At 62.8% G+C, this 15,809-nt stretch overlaps 2 protein-coding genes across 6 annotated transcripts in view; one reads left to right on the forward strand and one right to left on the reverse strand.

Annotated features, from left to right (window-relative positions):
- Window positions 1-1,753: 1,753 nt before the first annotated feature.
- On the forward strand, window positions 1,754-7,713 carry MFAP2 (microfibril associated protein 2). Its single transcript, XM_084873493.1, has 9 exons — window positions 1,754-2,027; window positions 4,253-4,334; window positions 5,361-5,447; window positions 5,644-5,670; window positions 5,750-5,836; window positions 5,942-5,986; window positions 6,640-6,727; window positions 6,927-7,000; window positions 7,248-7,713. The coding sequence occupies exons 2-9, from the start codon at window positions 4,298-4,300 to the stop codon at window positions 7,349-7,351; spliced, it is 549 nt and encodes a 182-aa protein (XP_084729619.1). The 5' UTR covers window positions 1,754-2,027; window positions 4,253-4,297; the 3' UTR covers window positions 7,352-7,713.
- Window positions 7,714-8,747: 1,034 nt separating this feature from the next.
- The window catches only part of CROCC (ciliary rootlet coiled-coil, rootletin), a 37,657-nt gene continuing 30,595 nt past the window's right edge, over window positions 8,748-15,809 (reverse strand). For 3 of the 5 annotated variants that reach the window (XM_084873492.1, XM_084873490.1, XM_084873488.1), the window contains 10 exons: window positions 14,849-15,018; window positions 14,615-14,735; window positions 14,152-14,315; window positions 13,120-13,335; window positions 12,243-12,467; window positions 11,666-11,815; window positions 11,117-11,317; window positions 10,811-10,942; window positions 10,062-10,250; window positions 8,748-9,365 (listed from right to left, as the gene is read on the reverse strand). In XM_084873492.1, coding sequence (XP_084729618.1) covers window positions 9,279-9,365; window positions 10,062-10,250; window positions 10,811-10,942; window positions 11,117-11,317; window positions 11,666-11,815; window positions 12,243-12,467; window positions 13,120-13,335; window positions 14,152-14,315; window positions 14,615-14,735; window positions 14,849-15,018 — 1,655 coding nt within the window. In that variant the 3' untranslated portion in view covers window positions 8,748-9,278. The remainder of the gene's footprint in view (window positions 9,366-10,061; window positions 10,251-10,810; window positions 10,943-11,116; window positions 11,318-11,665; window positions 11,816-12,242; window positions 12,468-13,119; window positions 13,336-14,151; window positions 14,316-14,614; window positions 14,736-14,848; window positions 15,019-15,809) is intronic. The other 2 variants (XM_084873489.1, XM_084873491.1) reach the window with 2 other exon arrangements.

Here is a 15,809-nt window from a genome sequence, read left to right on the forward strand (position 1 = left end):
GAACAAGCGATGCGTGGGACCTAACAGCAGTCCCCCTATCCCCGGGGATATGTTCCCAGACCCCTAGTGGAGGCCTGAAGCCACGGATAATAGCGAGCCCTATACACACAGTCTTCCCATGCACACCTATGATAAAGTCTATAAATTAGGCCCAGTGGGAGATTAAGAACATAACTAGTAAACTAGGTCAGTTGTAGCAATATGCTATAATAAAAGCTGAGTGAAGGTAGATTAGTAAATAAAATAAAGGTGACAAGCACAAGCACTGTGCTACTTACTGTGTCTGGGTCTGACCTGAGACAGCTGCTCAGTGACGACCAGACGGACACCACGGACCCCATGGACAAAGCAGGGTTCATGTCCAGCTGGATGGAGTGAGAGAATTTGGGATTTCATGCTACTCAGAATGGTGTGTAATGTATTGTTTCTTTCTGGGATTTTCTGTTTAATATTTCCAGACCGTGCTGTTCCATGGCTAACTGAAACTGCAGAAAGCAAAAGCACAGATAAGGGGGACTACTGGACTTAGTCCTGTCTAATGAGATCCAGAATCTAAGGAAGCATGGGGTGAGGGCCTGAATCAAGGGGTACCCCAATCTCCTCCTCTGGGCTGCAGCCCCCTGCCTCAGGCCTACGCTCCCACCACTAGGCAGGACCGAGGACTGCCCCAGAGGCAGAGGACCTGCACCCCCCCTCAGCCAGTCTCTCCCAGGAGAGTCAGGTGACATTCATTCCTTCATTCATTCATTCCACAGAGGGTCCCTGAAGAGCTGCTGAGCCTGGCTCTGTGCCTAGTGAGCAAACGCCCGGGCTGAGCACAAACGAGTCCCTGTCTTCATGTGGTGGACAGGCTCCCCGAATGGTCCCCCAGACACGGGGCAACGGGACAGCTGTGAGCAGTGAAGCAGAAGGTTCTGGAGCCCGACAGGGAGAAAGGGCAGGCTCCTCTGAGGAAGGGAGGGTCCCATCTATCACCAGGAGGAGAGGACCTCACAGTACTCAGGAAGAAGAGCTTGAGCAAAGGCCCTGTGGCCGCAGAGAAAGAAGTTGAGTGAGAGACGCCCAAAAGGTCATGTGGCTGGAGGGGGGCCAAGCAGGGAAGGAGGAGGCAGAGCCAGACCAGGATAAAGGGTAGGGCCCTTGCGGGCCACAGGGAAGCTTAGCCTTGATCCTGGGTACCATGGAAATGGAGGCACGGCCAGGAATAGAAGGGGCCAGGGTCTGAGGCGGGCAGGGGAAGGCTGGGCCCGCTTGGAGGTTGGTACAGGGGCCGGGCATGAGGTGGCGGTGGCTTGCACCGCCATGGGGGCAGAGGATAGGCTCAAAGAGTGTTTTGGAGGCAGAGTTAGTGTCTGCAGCTGTGTCGGATGCGGGGGCTGACATCAATAGAAATCAGAGTAATGGAAGGATGGTGCGGCCACTTGGGGAAGAACGCCTTCCAGGGCCGGATCTGGGGGAGGGCCAGGGGGTCCTGAATGTGGACCTGGGTCCTTGTTGAATCTGATATGCCTTGGGGGACATTGGCAGCCAGACCTAGCAGGCTGGAGCCCGAGGGCTGAAAGAAATGCTGGTTATGGAAGCCACTCCGCCCAGAGAGGATTAAGACAACCCAGAGGGCACAGCCAGAGAGGCAGGAGCAAAAGCAGGTCAGGGAGGGCGTCCTCCAAGCTGGAAGAAGCCAAGCTTTCTTGGGGCTCAGTGGCTTTAGGAGCCTCGGTTTCCTCCTCTGTGAAATGGGATACCTCGGGCCAGACGCGATGGGAGAGAAGGAGAAAGCGTCCCGCACCATTAGGTGTGAACACACCTGAGCACCGCTCGGCGGGCGCCTCCCCCGCCCCAGGGCCGCCCCCCGAAGCCGGCGGAGGACCCGAGGGCGGGCGACCTGGGCAGCGGCTCTCGCGTTAGGACCCAGCGGATCCGGGGCTGAGGGCGGGCGCCGGCCGTCGGGGGCCCGGAGCGGGGCTCGCAGCGGGCAGAGGGGCGGCGCTGGCGGCGGACGCGGAGCGGCGGCGGAGTGGCCGGGCCAGGTAGGCGCGGGCCGGGCGGCGGGGCTCGGCGGGGAGCGCTCGGGGCCGCGGGCCGCGGGGGGCGGTGCCGGCTCCGCGTGTCCCCGATCGGGGCAGCCCCGGCGCCCCGGCGCCCCGGCCACCCATCGGAGCAGATGCGGAGAGGCCGCTTGGGAAGTTTGGGATCGCTTTGGGGAGGACGCGAGCTGGGAAGGGAGAGGAGCCCGGGTCTGGGGAGCCAGGGGTGGGGGCGTCGGGGCCGGGGCTGCTTTTGTTCTCCCGGGAGGGTGGAATGCGGCGGGTGAGGGGGGGGGCGCAGGGGCCCCGGGAGCGGGGAGACAAAGGGGACGAGAGGCCGGCGGAGCGGGCGCCGCTGATTGCTCCCAGCTGCGCGGCCGCAACATCTGGTTTCCTCCCGCCGGACCCCCGCCCGGCCCCGGGCACAGCCTCCCGGGGAGCTGGGCGAGGCTCTGGTAGGCCGGCTCACCCCCTGCTCCAGGGAGGGAGGGGAGGGTGCGCGGCTGTGGAATGGGGTGGGCAGCCTCTAGCAGTCCTGGTCTCCCCCACACCCCAAAGCCCGTCGTCTGGAGATGTCCCGTGGGAGGATGCATTACTCCGCCGGACTCCCCCCTCTGCAGCCACACCCCTTGCCCGGGGGCCCCTTTCCCCAAGAAGCCTGGGCCTGGGTGCCAGGCCTTCTGGGGGGAGGAGGGGAAGGCCCTCTGCAGGGGGTGGAGAGCCCAAGGAGGGCCTTTGGGACAGACAGAGGCCCCCCCCCCCCACACACACACACCTCTTAGGCCCCCACTCAGGGCCCCTTCCCGGTGGTGACAGCCGGGGGGAGGAGGGGACAGTGCAGGAGAGATGAAAGGAAGGAAGGGGTACATGTTGTTCAGCCCCCCTTACCAGGAGGAGGCCAGGGCTTTCAGAACGGGGGTGTGGGGAGCCAGATCCCTGCCCCTGCGGCAACTTGAGCCATGAGTCTCATCTCTTTCCCTCTAACTCCCCTCCCCCTACCCATCAGTTTCCTCACCCACCTCTTCCCGCTGAAGTGAGGGTTCAGGAAGGGAGAGCTGGTGAACGCATGAGATGGACAGGGAGTCCCAGAAGCCTCAGGATTGGGAAGGGGGGGGGGGCACCATGCCTGTTTCTGCCCCCTTTCTTCCCCTCTCCCTGGGAACAGCCCCGGGGGCAAAGGTGGAGGGTTAGGTTTCTGGATTGCTGTCTGGACGAACTCCCTTTGTTGTGGCGGGAGGAGGGGGGCACTCCTGAATAAATGAGCCGAGGGCGCCCTCCCAGCTGAAGCTGACAGCCTGAGGCTGCCCTCCACTGAGCGGACCGGCCGCGGGGACCTATAGCCTCAGCCAAGTCCAAGTCCACGCTGGGGCCAAGGACTGAGGCTGCGCTCAACCAGGAATTCTTAACTTCAAGGGCCTGGGGGAAGCCAGGACTTGCTGCTCTGTCCCTACAAAATCACACACACACACACACACACACACACACACACACACACAGCACTTGTCAGACAGTGTCAGGGTCCAGCACCCCTAGCCTGGGTGACATTATGGTCCCCTTCAGCGCTGCCTTCTAGGAGCCAGAGAAGCCTCCGCAGGCTCCACCCTAAGTGCTTCCTGCTGCTGCAGACAACAGACCGCAGTCTCATGAGTCTGAGGCACAGCCAGGTCTTGGGGAGGCCTGGCAGGAGAGGAATCTTTAGGGGTGGGAGCCCTGCCCAGGCCTGACTGCCTAGGGCCCCTGGGGCCCATGCACGCATGTGGTGAGCTGCGACGTAGGCCGGACAGGGCTGGATCCCCAGCAGGGGGCCCGGGGCCAGGATGCACACGATAGGTGCCTTAGACACCTGGGGAGGTGCTGAGCCAGCACGTGGGCGTGGGAGGGGCAAGGAGCACAGGATCAGGGCTGGGGAGCGGGGGGGGGGGGGGGGGGGGGGGGGGGGGGGAGGTAGGAATGTCCCCTTGCTGGGCTGGGCAGGGGAGGTTCTGTCCATTGGCCAAGATCAGCCCTGGAGCCGAGTTGGAGGTCTTGTCCCTCAGGACTCAACATTCGAAATCTCTCCAAACTGCTTCCTCCTCTAGGCCTGGCCCTCCACATGCCTGGCTTCTATTCGGGTGCCGCCTTCTCCAGGCTGCGTGGGGGGTAGGGGGAAGGAGGGGGAGGCGCGGAGTGGAGGTGGGTTCGGCAGCCCCCAGTTGGTGCCTGGGATACAGTTTGCTCTCCTCTCCCAGCTGTCCTCTGACTCCAGCCCCGCCGCCTCACCTCACGGAGTAGCCATGAGAGCTGCCTACCTCCTCCTGCTGTTCCTGCCCGGTGAGTGGCTCCTGGAGATGCCCCCTTCTGTGGGTGAGCCTGAGGCTTGCAGGGGAGGGGGGTGGCAGTGGGCCTTCGCTGTGCCCTGTCGCCAGAACTCAGCTCCCAGGGTCCCAGGGCCTCCTGCCTCCTGGGCCTCAGACGGGACTGGCCAGCCCCTCCCAAAGTCTGAGGCATTTCCGGGCCCTTACCCCACCGTCCAGGCGGCAGGCAGGGGGGATTCTGGAAAGCGGGCACACACCCTGGCACCCCGAGTCCATGCCTTTCAAACTCTTATGTGCTGACCCTCCCAGAAGCTGATGTGTAGGAGTTGGGGGTACCCAAGGCAGGGACTCTAGACCCATTTGGGGCTTAACCCCCTATACAATCTTGACCTTAGAGGGGTCCCTATTGGTCAAATGAGAGGTGATCAATGGGAATGAAAAGGCCTGCCTGGTTCATCATGCATTCATTTATCAGGTATTTGTTGAGCTCCTACTATGTGCCAGGCCCTGGGCTAGGCCCTGGGGATGCAGCGATGAACCAGGCAGACAAGTGCCTGCCCACAGGGTGCTGCCAGTCTAGGGAAGGGAGGGCTATATTATCAAGCAGATAAGTGTCAGATTGCACTGAGCGCTGTGATAGAAATAAGCAGGAGATGAGATAGAGAGGATGGGTGGGCCAGCGAGAGCCTCTTAGCAGAGCTGAAATTTTATTTAAGACCTAAAGGAGAAGGTGACGGGGATCTCAGGCCTGGGAGAGTCAGGGGCAAAGGCCCTGGGGCAGGCAGGAGAGAGCTGAGTGCCGGGAGCAGCCATGAGGCCAGCATGGGGGAGATGAGCAGGATGAGGCCAATGAGGTGACACAGGACCAGGGAGTGTAAGGGCCGTCATGGTTGAGGAAGGAGTTTGGATCCTGAAGATCTGAGAGTCTGGTTGTAGGATGTGAGGGTCTCTTTTACATGCCTGTCTGACCTCCCCAGAAGTGTCTCAGGGCCCCTTGCTGCCCCCACGGGGCACCCCCTCATGCTTTCCCTCCCCACGGCAGGCCTGCTGGCTCAGGGGCAATATGACCTGGACCCTCTGCCGCCATTCCCAGACCACGTCCAGTACACCCATTATGGTGACCAGATCGGTAAGGCTTGCCCTCCCCGCAGGCGCCCCCAGCCCTGCCATGACATCAAGCTCAGCCAGGGACCTGGTGGGGTTACGTGACGGGAACCTGGCTTGGGGGTGGAGGGGGTGGTCGCTGGCTCAGTGGTGACCTCCTTTGTCCCCGGGGCTGGGAGATACCCTGACGCCCACTAATTCCCATTCGTTTCCGCTTTCAGATAACCCAGACTACTATGATTACCAAGGTAAAGAAAGGGGAGGGGCTGGGCAGGACGGTGGGCATGGGGGGCGGGGAGCAGGCCCCCTCACCGTGTCCCGTTGCAGAGGCCACTTCTCGGCCCTCTGAGGAGCAGTTCCAGTTCCAGTCTCAGCAGCAGGTCCAGCAGGAAGTCATCCCGGCCCCCACCTACGGTAGGCGGCACCCCTGGGAGTGGGATCTGTGGGGGGCGGGAGCGGTGACCTCACTTGGCTGGAACAGACCTCTCTCAACGATCTCTGCCCCTCTCCCAACACCAGAGCCAGGAAACGGGGAGACGGAGCCCACAGAGCCAGGGCCTCTGGGTAAGAGCTCTCTTGTTCCCTGGACTCGGGGTGAGGTGGGGTGGGACGCCGGTAGGACAGAGACTGCCAGGCCGTGTGCTCTTGCCCGGGTAGGTGGGGGGTAGGAGGCCTGATTTAGGCGGCCCCCCTAGGCAGCTCTGGGACATCCCCCGGCTCCCGGGACCTGGCCTGAGGCTGGATTGGCAGCAGCCTCCGAGGGGACCTGTGCTCCCAGGCTCGGGGAGGGGCAGGGAGCTCTGGCAGGCGGTGACGAGGGGCAGGAAGCCAAGGCTGGCTCAGCAGGCCCCGTGCTGCCCAGCCAAGAGCCCAGAGAGCAGACTGAGGGGTCCCGTCTGGCCCCATGAGCTCAGGGTGGCTCCTGAGAGGTGGGTGTGGACTTGTGTTTGAATTTATGTGTGACTATGTGCTTCTTAAGTGTAGGTGTGAATTTGTATGTGTATGAATACACTGTGCAAAACTGGGCGGCCTCAGGTCCAACAACACTGTGTGTGTGTGTGTGTGTGTGTGTGTGTGTGTCTGTGTCTGGGCCAGAGGGTGCAGGGCATACCTAGACTCTGAGATGAGAGCCAGTCTCTGGTGGACAAAATTGGAGGTTCCCCCCAGTCCTGGGCCCTCAGCTGCAGCCCCCCAAACTGATCCCACCTGTCACCCAGACTGCCGTGAGGAGCAGTACCCGTGCACCCGCCTCTACTCCATCCACAAGCCCTGCAAACAGTGTCTCAACGAGGTCTGCTTCTACAGGTGAGCTCAGGCCGGGCGGGGAGGGGCGGCTCCAGCCAGCCCAGGTGAAACATGGGGAAAGATAATAAACCTGGAGTTGATTGAGGATTGAGCCCTGACCTGGGGCCGGGACTCCGGGGTCCTATACCAGGCCCTGCCCAGACTCTCCCAAGGGGGCTGGGCCTGAGTGGGCTGACACTGCCCTGGCCTCCTCCCCCAGCCTCCGCCGGATGTACGTCATCAATAGGGAGATCTGTGTCCGCACGGTCTGCGCCCACGAGGAGCTGCTCCGAGGTAGGCGGCCTCCGCGCCCCCCCACCCCCACCTCTCCCCGCTCCCAGGCCTCTCCCGGCTCCCGCTCCCTTGTTATCCACCCACCTGTCCACCACCTGATGTTTATTAAACACGTGCTCTGTGCTGGGGGCGGGCGGGGGAAGAGGCGGGAGAGGAGGCACTTCCAAGGGATCCTGAAATCAGACTGGGGAGCAGTGCCCATCACCCAGTCCCAGCCTGACCCCAATTCCTTTCTGCGCCCCAACAGCGGACCTGTGTCGGGACAAGTTCTCCAAGTGCGGGGTGATGGCCAGCAGTGGCCTGTGCCAGTCCGTGGCGGCCTCCTGTGCGAGGAGCTGCGGGGGCTGCTAGGGTGCAGCTGGCACCCCGAGCCCCAGCCCCTCCTCAGATCCGGGGCCCTTGGGCCCCGCCTAAGCTGGTGCTTTCCTTCCTTTTATTCTGTAAAAAGTTAGTGGACTGCGGCCCAGGGGGTTGTCTCAGGCCCCCCACCCCCAGGCTGTGGCCACCCCAGAGGCACAATGGGGCTCCCCACTGCCCAGTCTTTAGCCCCAGGTGGGGGGCATCCCAGGCCTCAGTGGGACTGGGCCTCTCAAGTGCCTTCTCAGCCTCTGAGATAGGCTATGCCCTCCCCCCAGCTGGTCTGTCTGGATTTCCTACAGCCCTGGGCATAGACCGCCTGTTTTATACGAAATTAAAAACAAGTTTTTACAAAAGACTCAGTCATTTTTCAGAGAACACAAGGTGGGTGCTGTCCAGGTGCCTCCCTGGTCTTGTTATAAAAAGCGCTAAGAGGTTCTAGTCGGTTTGGCTCAATGAATAGAGCGTCCGCCTGCAGACTGAAGGGTCCTGAGTTCGATTCCGGTCAAGGGCATATGCCAGGGTTTCGGGCTCAATCTCATCACTGACGTCTCTCTCTCTCTCCCTCTCCTTTCCTCTCTGAAATCAATAAAAGTATATTTTTTTAAAAAACAACGCTAAGAGGCTACCTGGCCTCTTGAGAAGGTACCGTCCAGGCGGCCTCAGCTTTGCCTCTGCTGTCCCAGTCCTGCCTCACCCACCGACGTCAGCGCTGACCTCCCAGGGGGACAGCGTAGAGAGAAGGGTCAAGACACAGCTGTCTTGTTGTCAGGGCCCGAGTCCCCATCATCAGAGGGTGCAGGCCCAGGCCGGAGGCGCCAGGACGGAAGCATCAGGGTGGGGGTAGGGTGTAAGGCAGGAGGTCAAGGAAGGTGGGCGCTGAGATCAAGGGCTGTGGGAGGAGTAGTTCAGGGCAGAAACGGCCAGCCAGCACGCCTCCCTCCAACGGCCTGCGGGGCGGGTTCCCATTCCCAGGTGAGCCAGCCGAGCTCTGACAGGTGAAGCGCCTTTTCCTGAGCTCACTCACTGAGCCCCAGGACCCCACGCCCACCCCTGGCCTGCATTTGTTCACCACGCGGCCTGCAAAGCCCATCAGTGTCTTAACAGAGGGTGGGCCCACCCGGGAGAGGCCGAGGAAGCTGGGCCTGGAGTCAGGCCGCACAGGCTGGGCCACTGCTCCGAGCCTCACATCCCTGTTAATGGGGCGGCCACGCTGGGCCCAGGAGGCCTCCCACCCCGACCTGCTGAGGGTCATGAGCACCACCGGCCTTTCTGAAGCTTCTCCCTCCCACAGCCCCTCCCTGGGGCGCCCGTCCCTCTGGCCCAAGGCCCTGCCTGTGTCCCCTCCCATCCACCAGGTGGTCGAGGCACACTGACAGTAAAAAAACACTGGGTACAAAACCATCTTAGAAAATAGGGTCTTGTAAAAAACAAACAGTTCTCAACAGTTAACATTATGAAAGGTACAAAAATACAGGAGCTCTGAACGCTAAGGAATTTCCTGACAAACACTCTGAACTGAGGCAGAGAGACCCCTGGGAAGCCAGGGCAGGGCCTGGGTCTCTGACCCCTGCACGAGGCCCGGGCACCCCTCCGCCTTCCCATGAGCCCACGCTCCAGGGGCCTGCTTCAGGGCCGGCCACCCTGACCCAGACTTCGGCTCAGCCACTCAGCGGGGACCTAGTAGAGTCTGGAGCGGCTCACCGGGGAGGGGCTGGAAGGAGGGGGGCCCATAGCACGTGGCTCTGAGGATGCTGAGAAGCCGCTGCTGGGTGGGGCCTGCACTGGCGCCCCCACTTCCCAGAACTGCCAGCTGGCTCACGCTCACCCATCTGAGCTCTGGTGGCCCCAACAGGCAGGCTCTCGAGTGGATTGTGCTGGAGAGGCGGCCCTCCTGTCCCAGGTCCGGCCGGGAAAGGGCTCATTTCTCTGGGGGCCCAGAGGCGGCGGAGAGGGACGCTGAGCTCCTCCGAAGCTCCTGCTGCAAATGGCCCTTCAGTGTGGACACCTGGAGGAGAGAAGGCAGCGCCTGACCGGCCGCCCAGCGCCTCAGCCTGACGGCAGAGAAAGGGGGTGACTGCAGCTGGGACCCCGGGGAAAGCTCTCATTTGGAACCGGGGTGTTTACTTCCCTTCTCATTCGCTCCCCGATATAGCCAGGCGTCCTCTGACCGTTCAGCACCCATCCCCTCATCACGCCGATGGGCCTGGCACGAGACCCAGGCCTGGCTTAGCGAACCAGCCTGGCCCTGCAGACACGTGCCCAGGTGGCATGGTCAGTGAGGGGCTGGGATGGAAGCTGGTCAGTGAGAAGCAGCCCTGGGACGTGGCTGTTGCTCCAGTCCCCGCGCCCTGCCCCCCTCTACCCCCCACTCCCCGGGATAAGGGTGGTTGGAATAACCTGAGCGGGAGCTCCCCAGGCCACCTGCGCTCAGGGAGAGGGCCTGCCTGGAGCCAGAGCCATGGAGGGGACTGAGTTCCAACGACAGCACTTAAGCTTGTGTCCAGCCACGGCCGACACCCACCGGACCGCTTCTGTTTGGGGTGCCATAGGTGGCATATACCCAAGAGGTCACACCCAGCCCTCTCCCCTCTCCCCTCCGCCTTCTCCAGCATCACACACCATGCTGGTCCAGCTGCCCGAGCAGGGAGTCCTGCTGGCTCTGCAGCCCCCAGGGGGGCCGGGCCCAGTCAGGCCCGAGTACCTGCTCCTCCAGCCCATGCACCCGCTGCCGGCGGGCCCGCTCCCGTGTCTCCAGGGTGCGCTCCGTCTGCACCTGGGCACTGCGCAGGCGCTCGACCTCCTGCTGCAGCTCCAGCTGCTGCTGCTCCTCTGCCTCCAGTGCCTCCAGCCCGACTGGGCTCTGGTCCTGCTCCAGCACCACCACCTGGGCCTGCAGGAGAGGCCGCCAGTCAGGAGTCTGACTGTGTGTGTGTGTGTGTGTGTGTGTGTGTGTTAGGGTACCTAGTGACTCCCACTCAGATACATACACATATACACACACAGACATATTCAAACACAGGCCCATATATATATACAGGCACAAAAGAAAGCATGTTCACCTGGGCGCATACATGTGTGCAAAAGCCTAATACTCCTACACACATGACATCTGTACAGACACACACAGACATAACATATTGTTAATACTCAGACTTGCCACATCTGTGCAAGATGGAAGCACCAGAATACACCCATGAACACTCATGCCTCTACATGTCCACAACACACATCAACACACAGACTCAGGTGCTAACCAGCCGTCAGCATCTCTTTTCTCTCCGCTCTGGGGGGGACCCTCCCTCTGGGACCTCACTCTGAGCCCTAGGGTCCGGGCTCAGGTGAGGGCTCTGAACTGGCTGAGCTATCAGCAACTCCTGCCTCAGGCTGGGGTGGGGCGGGGTCATGGGTTAGGGAGATGGGGTTCGAGGACTGGGTGGGCAGGGGCGGGACCTCCAGCAGCTGGATCTGCCTCTGGGCCTCGGCCAGCTCCAGCTCGGCCCCCGTGAGTGTGCGGTCCAGGCGGCCCTTCTCGGCACTGAGCCGCACTGTGTCCTCGAGGCTGCGGAGCTTCTCCCGCTCCACCTGGGTGGGGAGAGCAGGAGGGGAGCGGGTGCCGGAGGAGGGAGGCCGGGAAGTGGGGGGCTCCGGGGGAGTGTGGTTAGAGGCAGAAGGACCAGGGACCCTAGTGACATGCAGATGGACCAACCATAGCTGTGCCCTAAAGGAAGGGAGGGAGGGTCCCGGGGAGCAGCCCACCTTGTCCAGGGTCTTCCTGAGGGCCACCCGGTCCTTCTCCAGCCGCAGGGCTGACCGCTCCGCCTCCCGCTTCTCGGCCTCCAGCTGGGCCAGAGCGCGCTGCAGGCCGCCCAGGCGCTCCTGCAGCCGCCGCCGCTCCTCCTGCAGCTTCTGGGCCGTGTGCAGGGCCGCAGCCTCCGCCTCCTGCCGCTGCCGCAGCGCCTGCAGCGGGAGCAGGCCCCTCACCGCTCTGGCCTCGGTGTGTGCGTCTGCAGCTCGGGCAGGGCAATGCCAGCCTGCCGTGCCCACTAACTCGGCAGGGCAGCTGGGAGGCCCGGCCCGCACCAGGAAGCTGTCCCCTTATGCCAGACAGCTCTCCTCTCTGGGCCTCAGTTTCTCCATCTCTATCATGAGGGCACCATGCTTCTTCCCCGGGCCTGTGGGTTGTGGGGGTTCCTCCTCCCAGCAGACTGGGCCTGGGTTTGGGGTGAGGGTAAGATAGGCGGGAAGGTCCCCACCCCTGAGGGCCTCAGCATCCTGGCGACAGAAAGGGTGCCCCCTGGCCCTCACCTCCCGCAGCTGCTGCAGCTGGCCCTCAGCCTCCGCCCGCTGCAGCTCCAGGTCCGCCATCTCGCCCCGCATCGTCTGCACCTGCTCGGCCAGGGCGCTGCTCTGCTTCCGGGCCTCGGACAGCGCCTGCCGAGCCGCCTCCAGCCGTTCCTGGGGGACAGGGGCTGGTGATGCCAGGCTGGACACACCCTCTACTCTGTATCTCAGGCCAGTTTCACAGCTCATAAGAGGTGTCATCTCACCGGGAGGGTGAGCCGAACAGCAGGACTGGCCCACAGCCTATACTGATCTATAAAGACCAGGCCCCCTCAGAACCCCTCTCTCCCCCCCACTAACCCTGCACCGAGGTCCCTCAGAGCCAGTACTAGTAGGCTATCCTCTTATTGCCTCCCCGCCCCCAGCAGAGCCTTCTCTTACTGACTGATGCTCTTATTAAGCCCACCCCTCCCTCTCATTGATTGGCTCCTTAAGGTTCCCAACTGACTGCCTCATTGGCTGGCTCTCTACCCTCCAAGCCTGTCTACTGGCTAACTAACTCTCTTACTGGCTCATCCAGCCAGAGGCTGGCATCCGGTACCTGGAGCACTTGGCGGTCATGGTCGCAGGCTGTCAGGGCCTTCTGCAGCTGCAGGTTCTTGTCCTGGGCGCCGGCGAGGCTGGCGCTGTTCTGGGCCAGGACCTCGGTCAGGCCCTTCACCTTGTCACGCAGGGCGCCCTCGCTCTCCTCCACCTTGGCCAGGGCCCCGTTCAGCCGCTCCACCGTCAGCTGCAGAGTCCCTGCCTTCACCTCACCGTCTGCCACCTGGCGGGAGCGACAGGGCGGCGAAACGGCTGTTCTCACTGCGGCCTCCACAAGAAAGGTCCGGCCCCAGCCAAACCCTGCCCCTGTCTCTCTAGGCCTTTGTCACTGATGCTCACTGTTCCCATGCAGGCCTCCTGGCTCAGCCTATGCCCACCGAGGCCCGGCCTACGGCTGGTCAACCACCCCCACCCGCAACACCATCGGCCTGATTGTCTTGGACCCTATGGTCTCCTCCCTGTTCTCATTCCCCTCTCCTCCCTGCCACCGAGGAGGGAGAGCATCTACCACAACCCTGGGATTTCTGTGTTCTTGACTTTGGTGGGTGACTGTGCAGGGCTAGCAGAATTACTTAACAGTCCGGTTAGAGATGAGCTTCCTGGCAGCCAGGGCAAAATAGGAAACAAGTGAAATCTACTTCTCCAACTTCTCCAGCACGCTTCCTATGAGTTCAGGTTCTGTCGTCAACCAGGCCTAAACCCTAACGTTGGCTCTGCCTCTTACTAGCTACACGCTCTGGGCAGTGACATCCCCTCCTGAGCCTCCGTTCGTCCATCCATGAACGAGGGATGGTAATGTCCCTCAGTCGCTGGGAGGATTACATGGTCCCTGTAAAGCACTGGGCGCTGGGCCTGCGAGTGGGGAGGGGACCCACCTGTCTCTGCAGGGACTCCACCCGCTGCTGCAGGGCCTGGGCCTGGGCCTCCCGGTCGCTCAGGCCCTGGCGGCTGCGCTGCAGCTCCCCCTCGAGCGAGCGCCGCTGCAGCTCCAGCTTGATGGTGCGGCTCTCAGAGGCGTCCAGCACCTCCTTCAGGCGCCGCTTGTCACTCTCCAGCTTCACCTCATTGGCCTTCATCTTGCTGACCTTCTCCTGCGGGTGGGGGAGGGCTCAGGCCCCAGCTGTCCAGCCCACCCCACCCACCCCTGCCGCATCCCTCAGGACCCTCTGGAGAAAGTGGGGAGCAGCCCTGGCCCCCACAGGTTTTAGGGTCTGATCTCCTCCCCCGAAATGAGTTCAGACTGTGAAGGAGACTTGGGGAGTGGGGACAGGTCAGGAAGACAGACCGAGGTCCTTCCATCCCTGTCACCCTCCTGGAGACAGGGCAGGTCAAGGGGGTGTTCTTACAATCACCCCCCCGCCCCAAGCCTGGCCCCTCTCCTGCCCTGCTCAGAGCCCCAACCCTGCCAGGTCTACACCCGGCAGCCCCACGCTGGCTCCTGCCCAGCTTTGTTCCTGGCCTCCTCCCGCGGCCCCTGTGGCTGGGCCCACGGCCAGCGCTGGAGCCGCAGACACAACAACCCAGCTCAAGCTGGGCCTGGAGCCAGAGGCAGAGGGTGGGCTGTGGAGGCAGTAATGGAGGGCCGGGGAGGAAAGGGGGGAGGGAGAAAAAGAGGAGATACGGATCCATGGCTATGCAAAGGTCTCAATTCTTGGGTAGCTTGGACTGTCACCACCCAGGCCTGTGCACCCTGCCCCCTGCCCCTCTGTCACCCCACACAGATGCCCACCAAACACATAAACCCCCAGAACACCCCTCGTGTGGCTCTACAGAGATGAAGGGAACTGTCACTTCAATGGGTGCTGAGACCAGGCAGAAACAGAGAGATACATGCACACAGTAGGACTTACAAACCCCATTCAGACAGCAGATCCTCCCCTCCCCCCACTGGCCCTCCCCCTGCCTACCTGGCTGGCGCGGAGCTCACTCTCGGTGGCCTGCAGGCTCCTCTCCAGGGCGGCCACCTGGTCGAGGGCCGCCCGGCGCTCCCGCTCGCTGCGCCGCACACTGTCCTCCTGCAGCGCCAGCTCCGCCTGGGCCCCGCTCAGCCGCCCGTCCACGCTGCGCCGCGCTGTGGCCCCCACCCAGTGGTGAGGCCTGGCCAGGCACAGCCGGGTGCCTGAACCAAGCCCCCAATGCCCGGCCTGCCCTGCACCCACCATGGGACCTGCCTCTCCGAGTCCTGGAAGGTCTGTAAGTCTGGACATGGGGTGGGCCTGATCAAGGAGGGTCCCCCAGAAATGACAGCCCCAACTGTTCTACAGGGTCTGATGCTGCTGGTCACAGCGGCCAGGGCAGGCAATCCCACAGCCTCCCAACGCCGCTGGGAAGAGGTCATGAGAGCAAAGCCAGGGCCCGGGCCAGACGCACCTTCCTCACTCTGGGCCACGGCCTTCTGCAGCTGCCTTGCCCTCGAAGCTGCGCTGTCCCTCTCGGCCTCCATCTCCACCAGCTGGCGACTCAGGGCACTGGTCTGGGCCCGCAACTCATCCTGCAGCCCCAAGGTCAGGGGGCGGGGAAGACACTGCTCTGACAACCTGCAGCCCCTCACAGGGAGGGCCTCAGCCCCCCGGTTCCCTGCCCAGCCCCCCACACCGGCCTCACCCGCTCCCTCTGGGTGCTCCGAAGCTCCTGCAGGAAATCCCGGAGGGCCCCCCGCACGGCCTCCGGGTCCAGGTCTGGAGACGGCGGGGAGTGAGCAGGTCCTGGGGACGGTGGCTCAGACACAGAGCTACGTTCCAAAGGGCCGGGGCTGCTAGGCCCTTCCCCGCTTCCTGGAGGAGGAGACCTGCTCAGGGCTGCAGAGCCATGGCCTCTCCTGCCGGGATGGTGCCTGCAGGCTCTGGACACATCTCCCCCAGCCCTGCTATGCCCGCAGCCCACATGAGCCCGCAACGCGAACCGGGTCCCCTCGCCTTCCTGCGTCACCTTCACCAGCCCTCAGGTAAGCCCAGCCTTCATGCCATCACTGAGAGGCCCTGCTGCTCACCCCAGTGTGAGCCTCTCACCCTCTGCAAGCTGGCCACTCCCCATCGCCCTCCGCTCCGCGTCCCAGAGTATTCCCTCTTCCAGCGCGAGGGCCTCCGTACATGCCCTTCCCTTCTCTCCCCACGACTGTGTTGGAGTGAATTGATCCCAACCTCATGGGGCTGCAGTGCCGGCTCCCACCCAGACCACGACGCCGTGATGGCCCCGCCCACGTGTGCACACTCCACCACCTCCACATCTCTCTGTACTGAGTGCGGGCACCGGGCCGATGCTTTCCCTACGTCCCCTCCTTACATCCGCAGTCATCCCCTGAGAGGTAAGGACCAATTCCCCCTTCACAGGCTGGGCGGGCTCAGAGCTGTTAACCCATTTGTTTGATCTCAGAGCTGGGAAGAGGATGGGCAACAGAACCGGGAGGGGCAGAATGAATCGGGAGAGAAGGACGGCACCTAGAGGTCAACATCGGAACTGCGGGACGGGCTTCAGCCAGTTAGCATCGTCCGGCCTCTGCCATGTGACACCCAAATTGCCCCACAACTCTGTCAGCACCCAAAGGACCCACATTTACCCCCTGTGG

This window comes from Pipistrellus hanaki (assembly GCF_964339955.1).
Source record: "Pipistrellus hanaki genome assembly, chromosome: 2".
Lineage (NCBI taxonomy): Eukaryota > Metazoa > Chordata > Mammalia > Chiroptera > Vespertilionidae > Pipistrellus > Pipistrellus hanaki.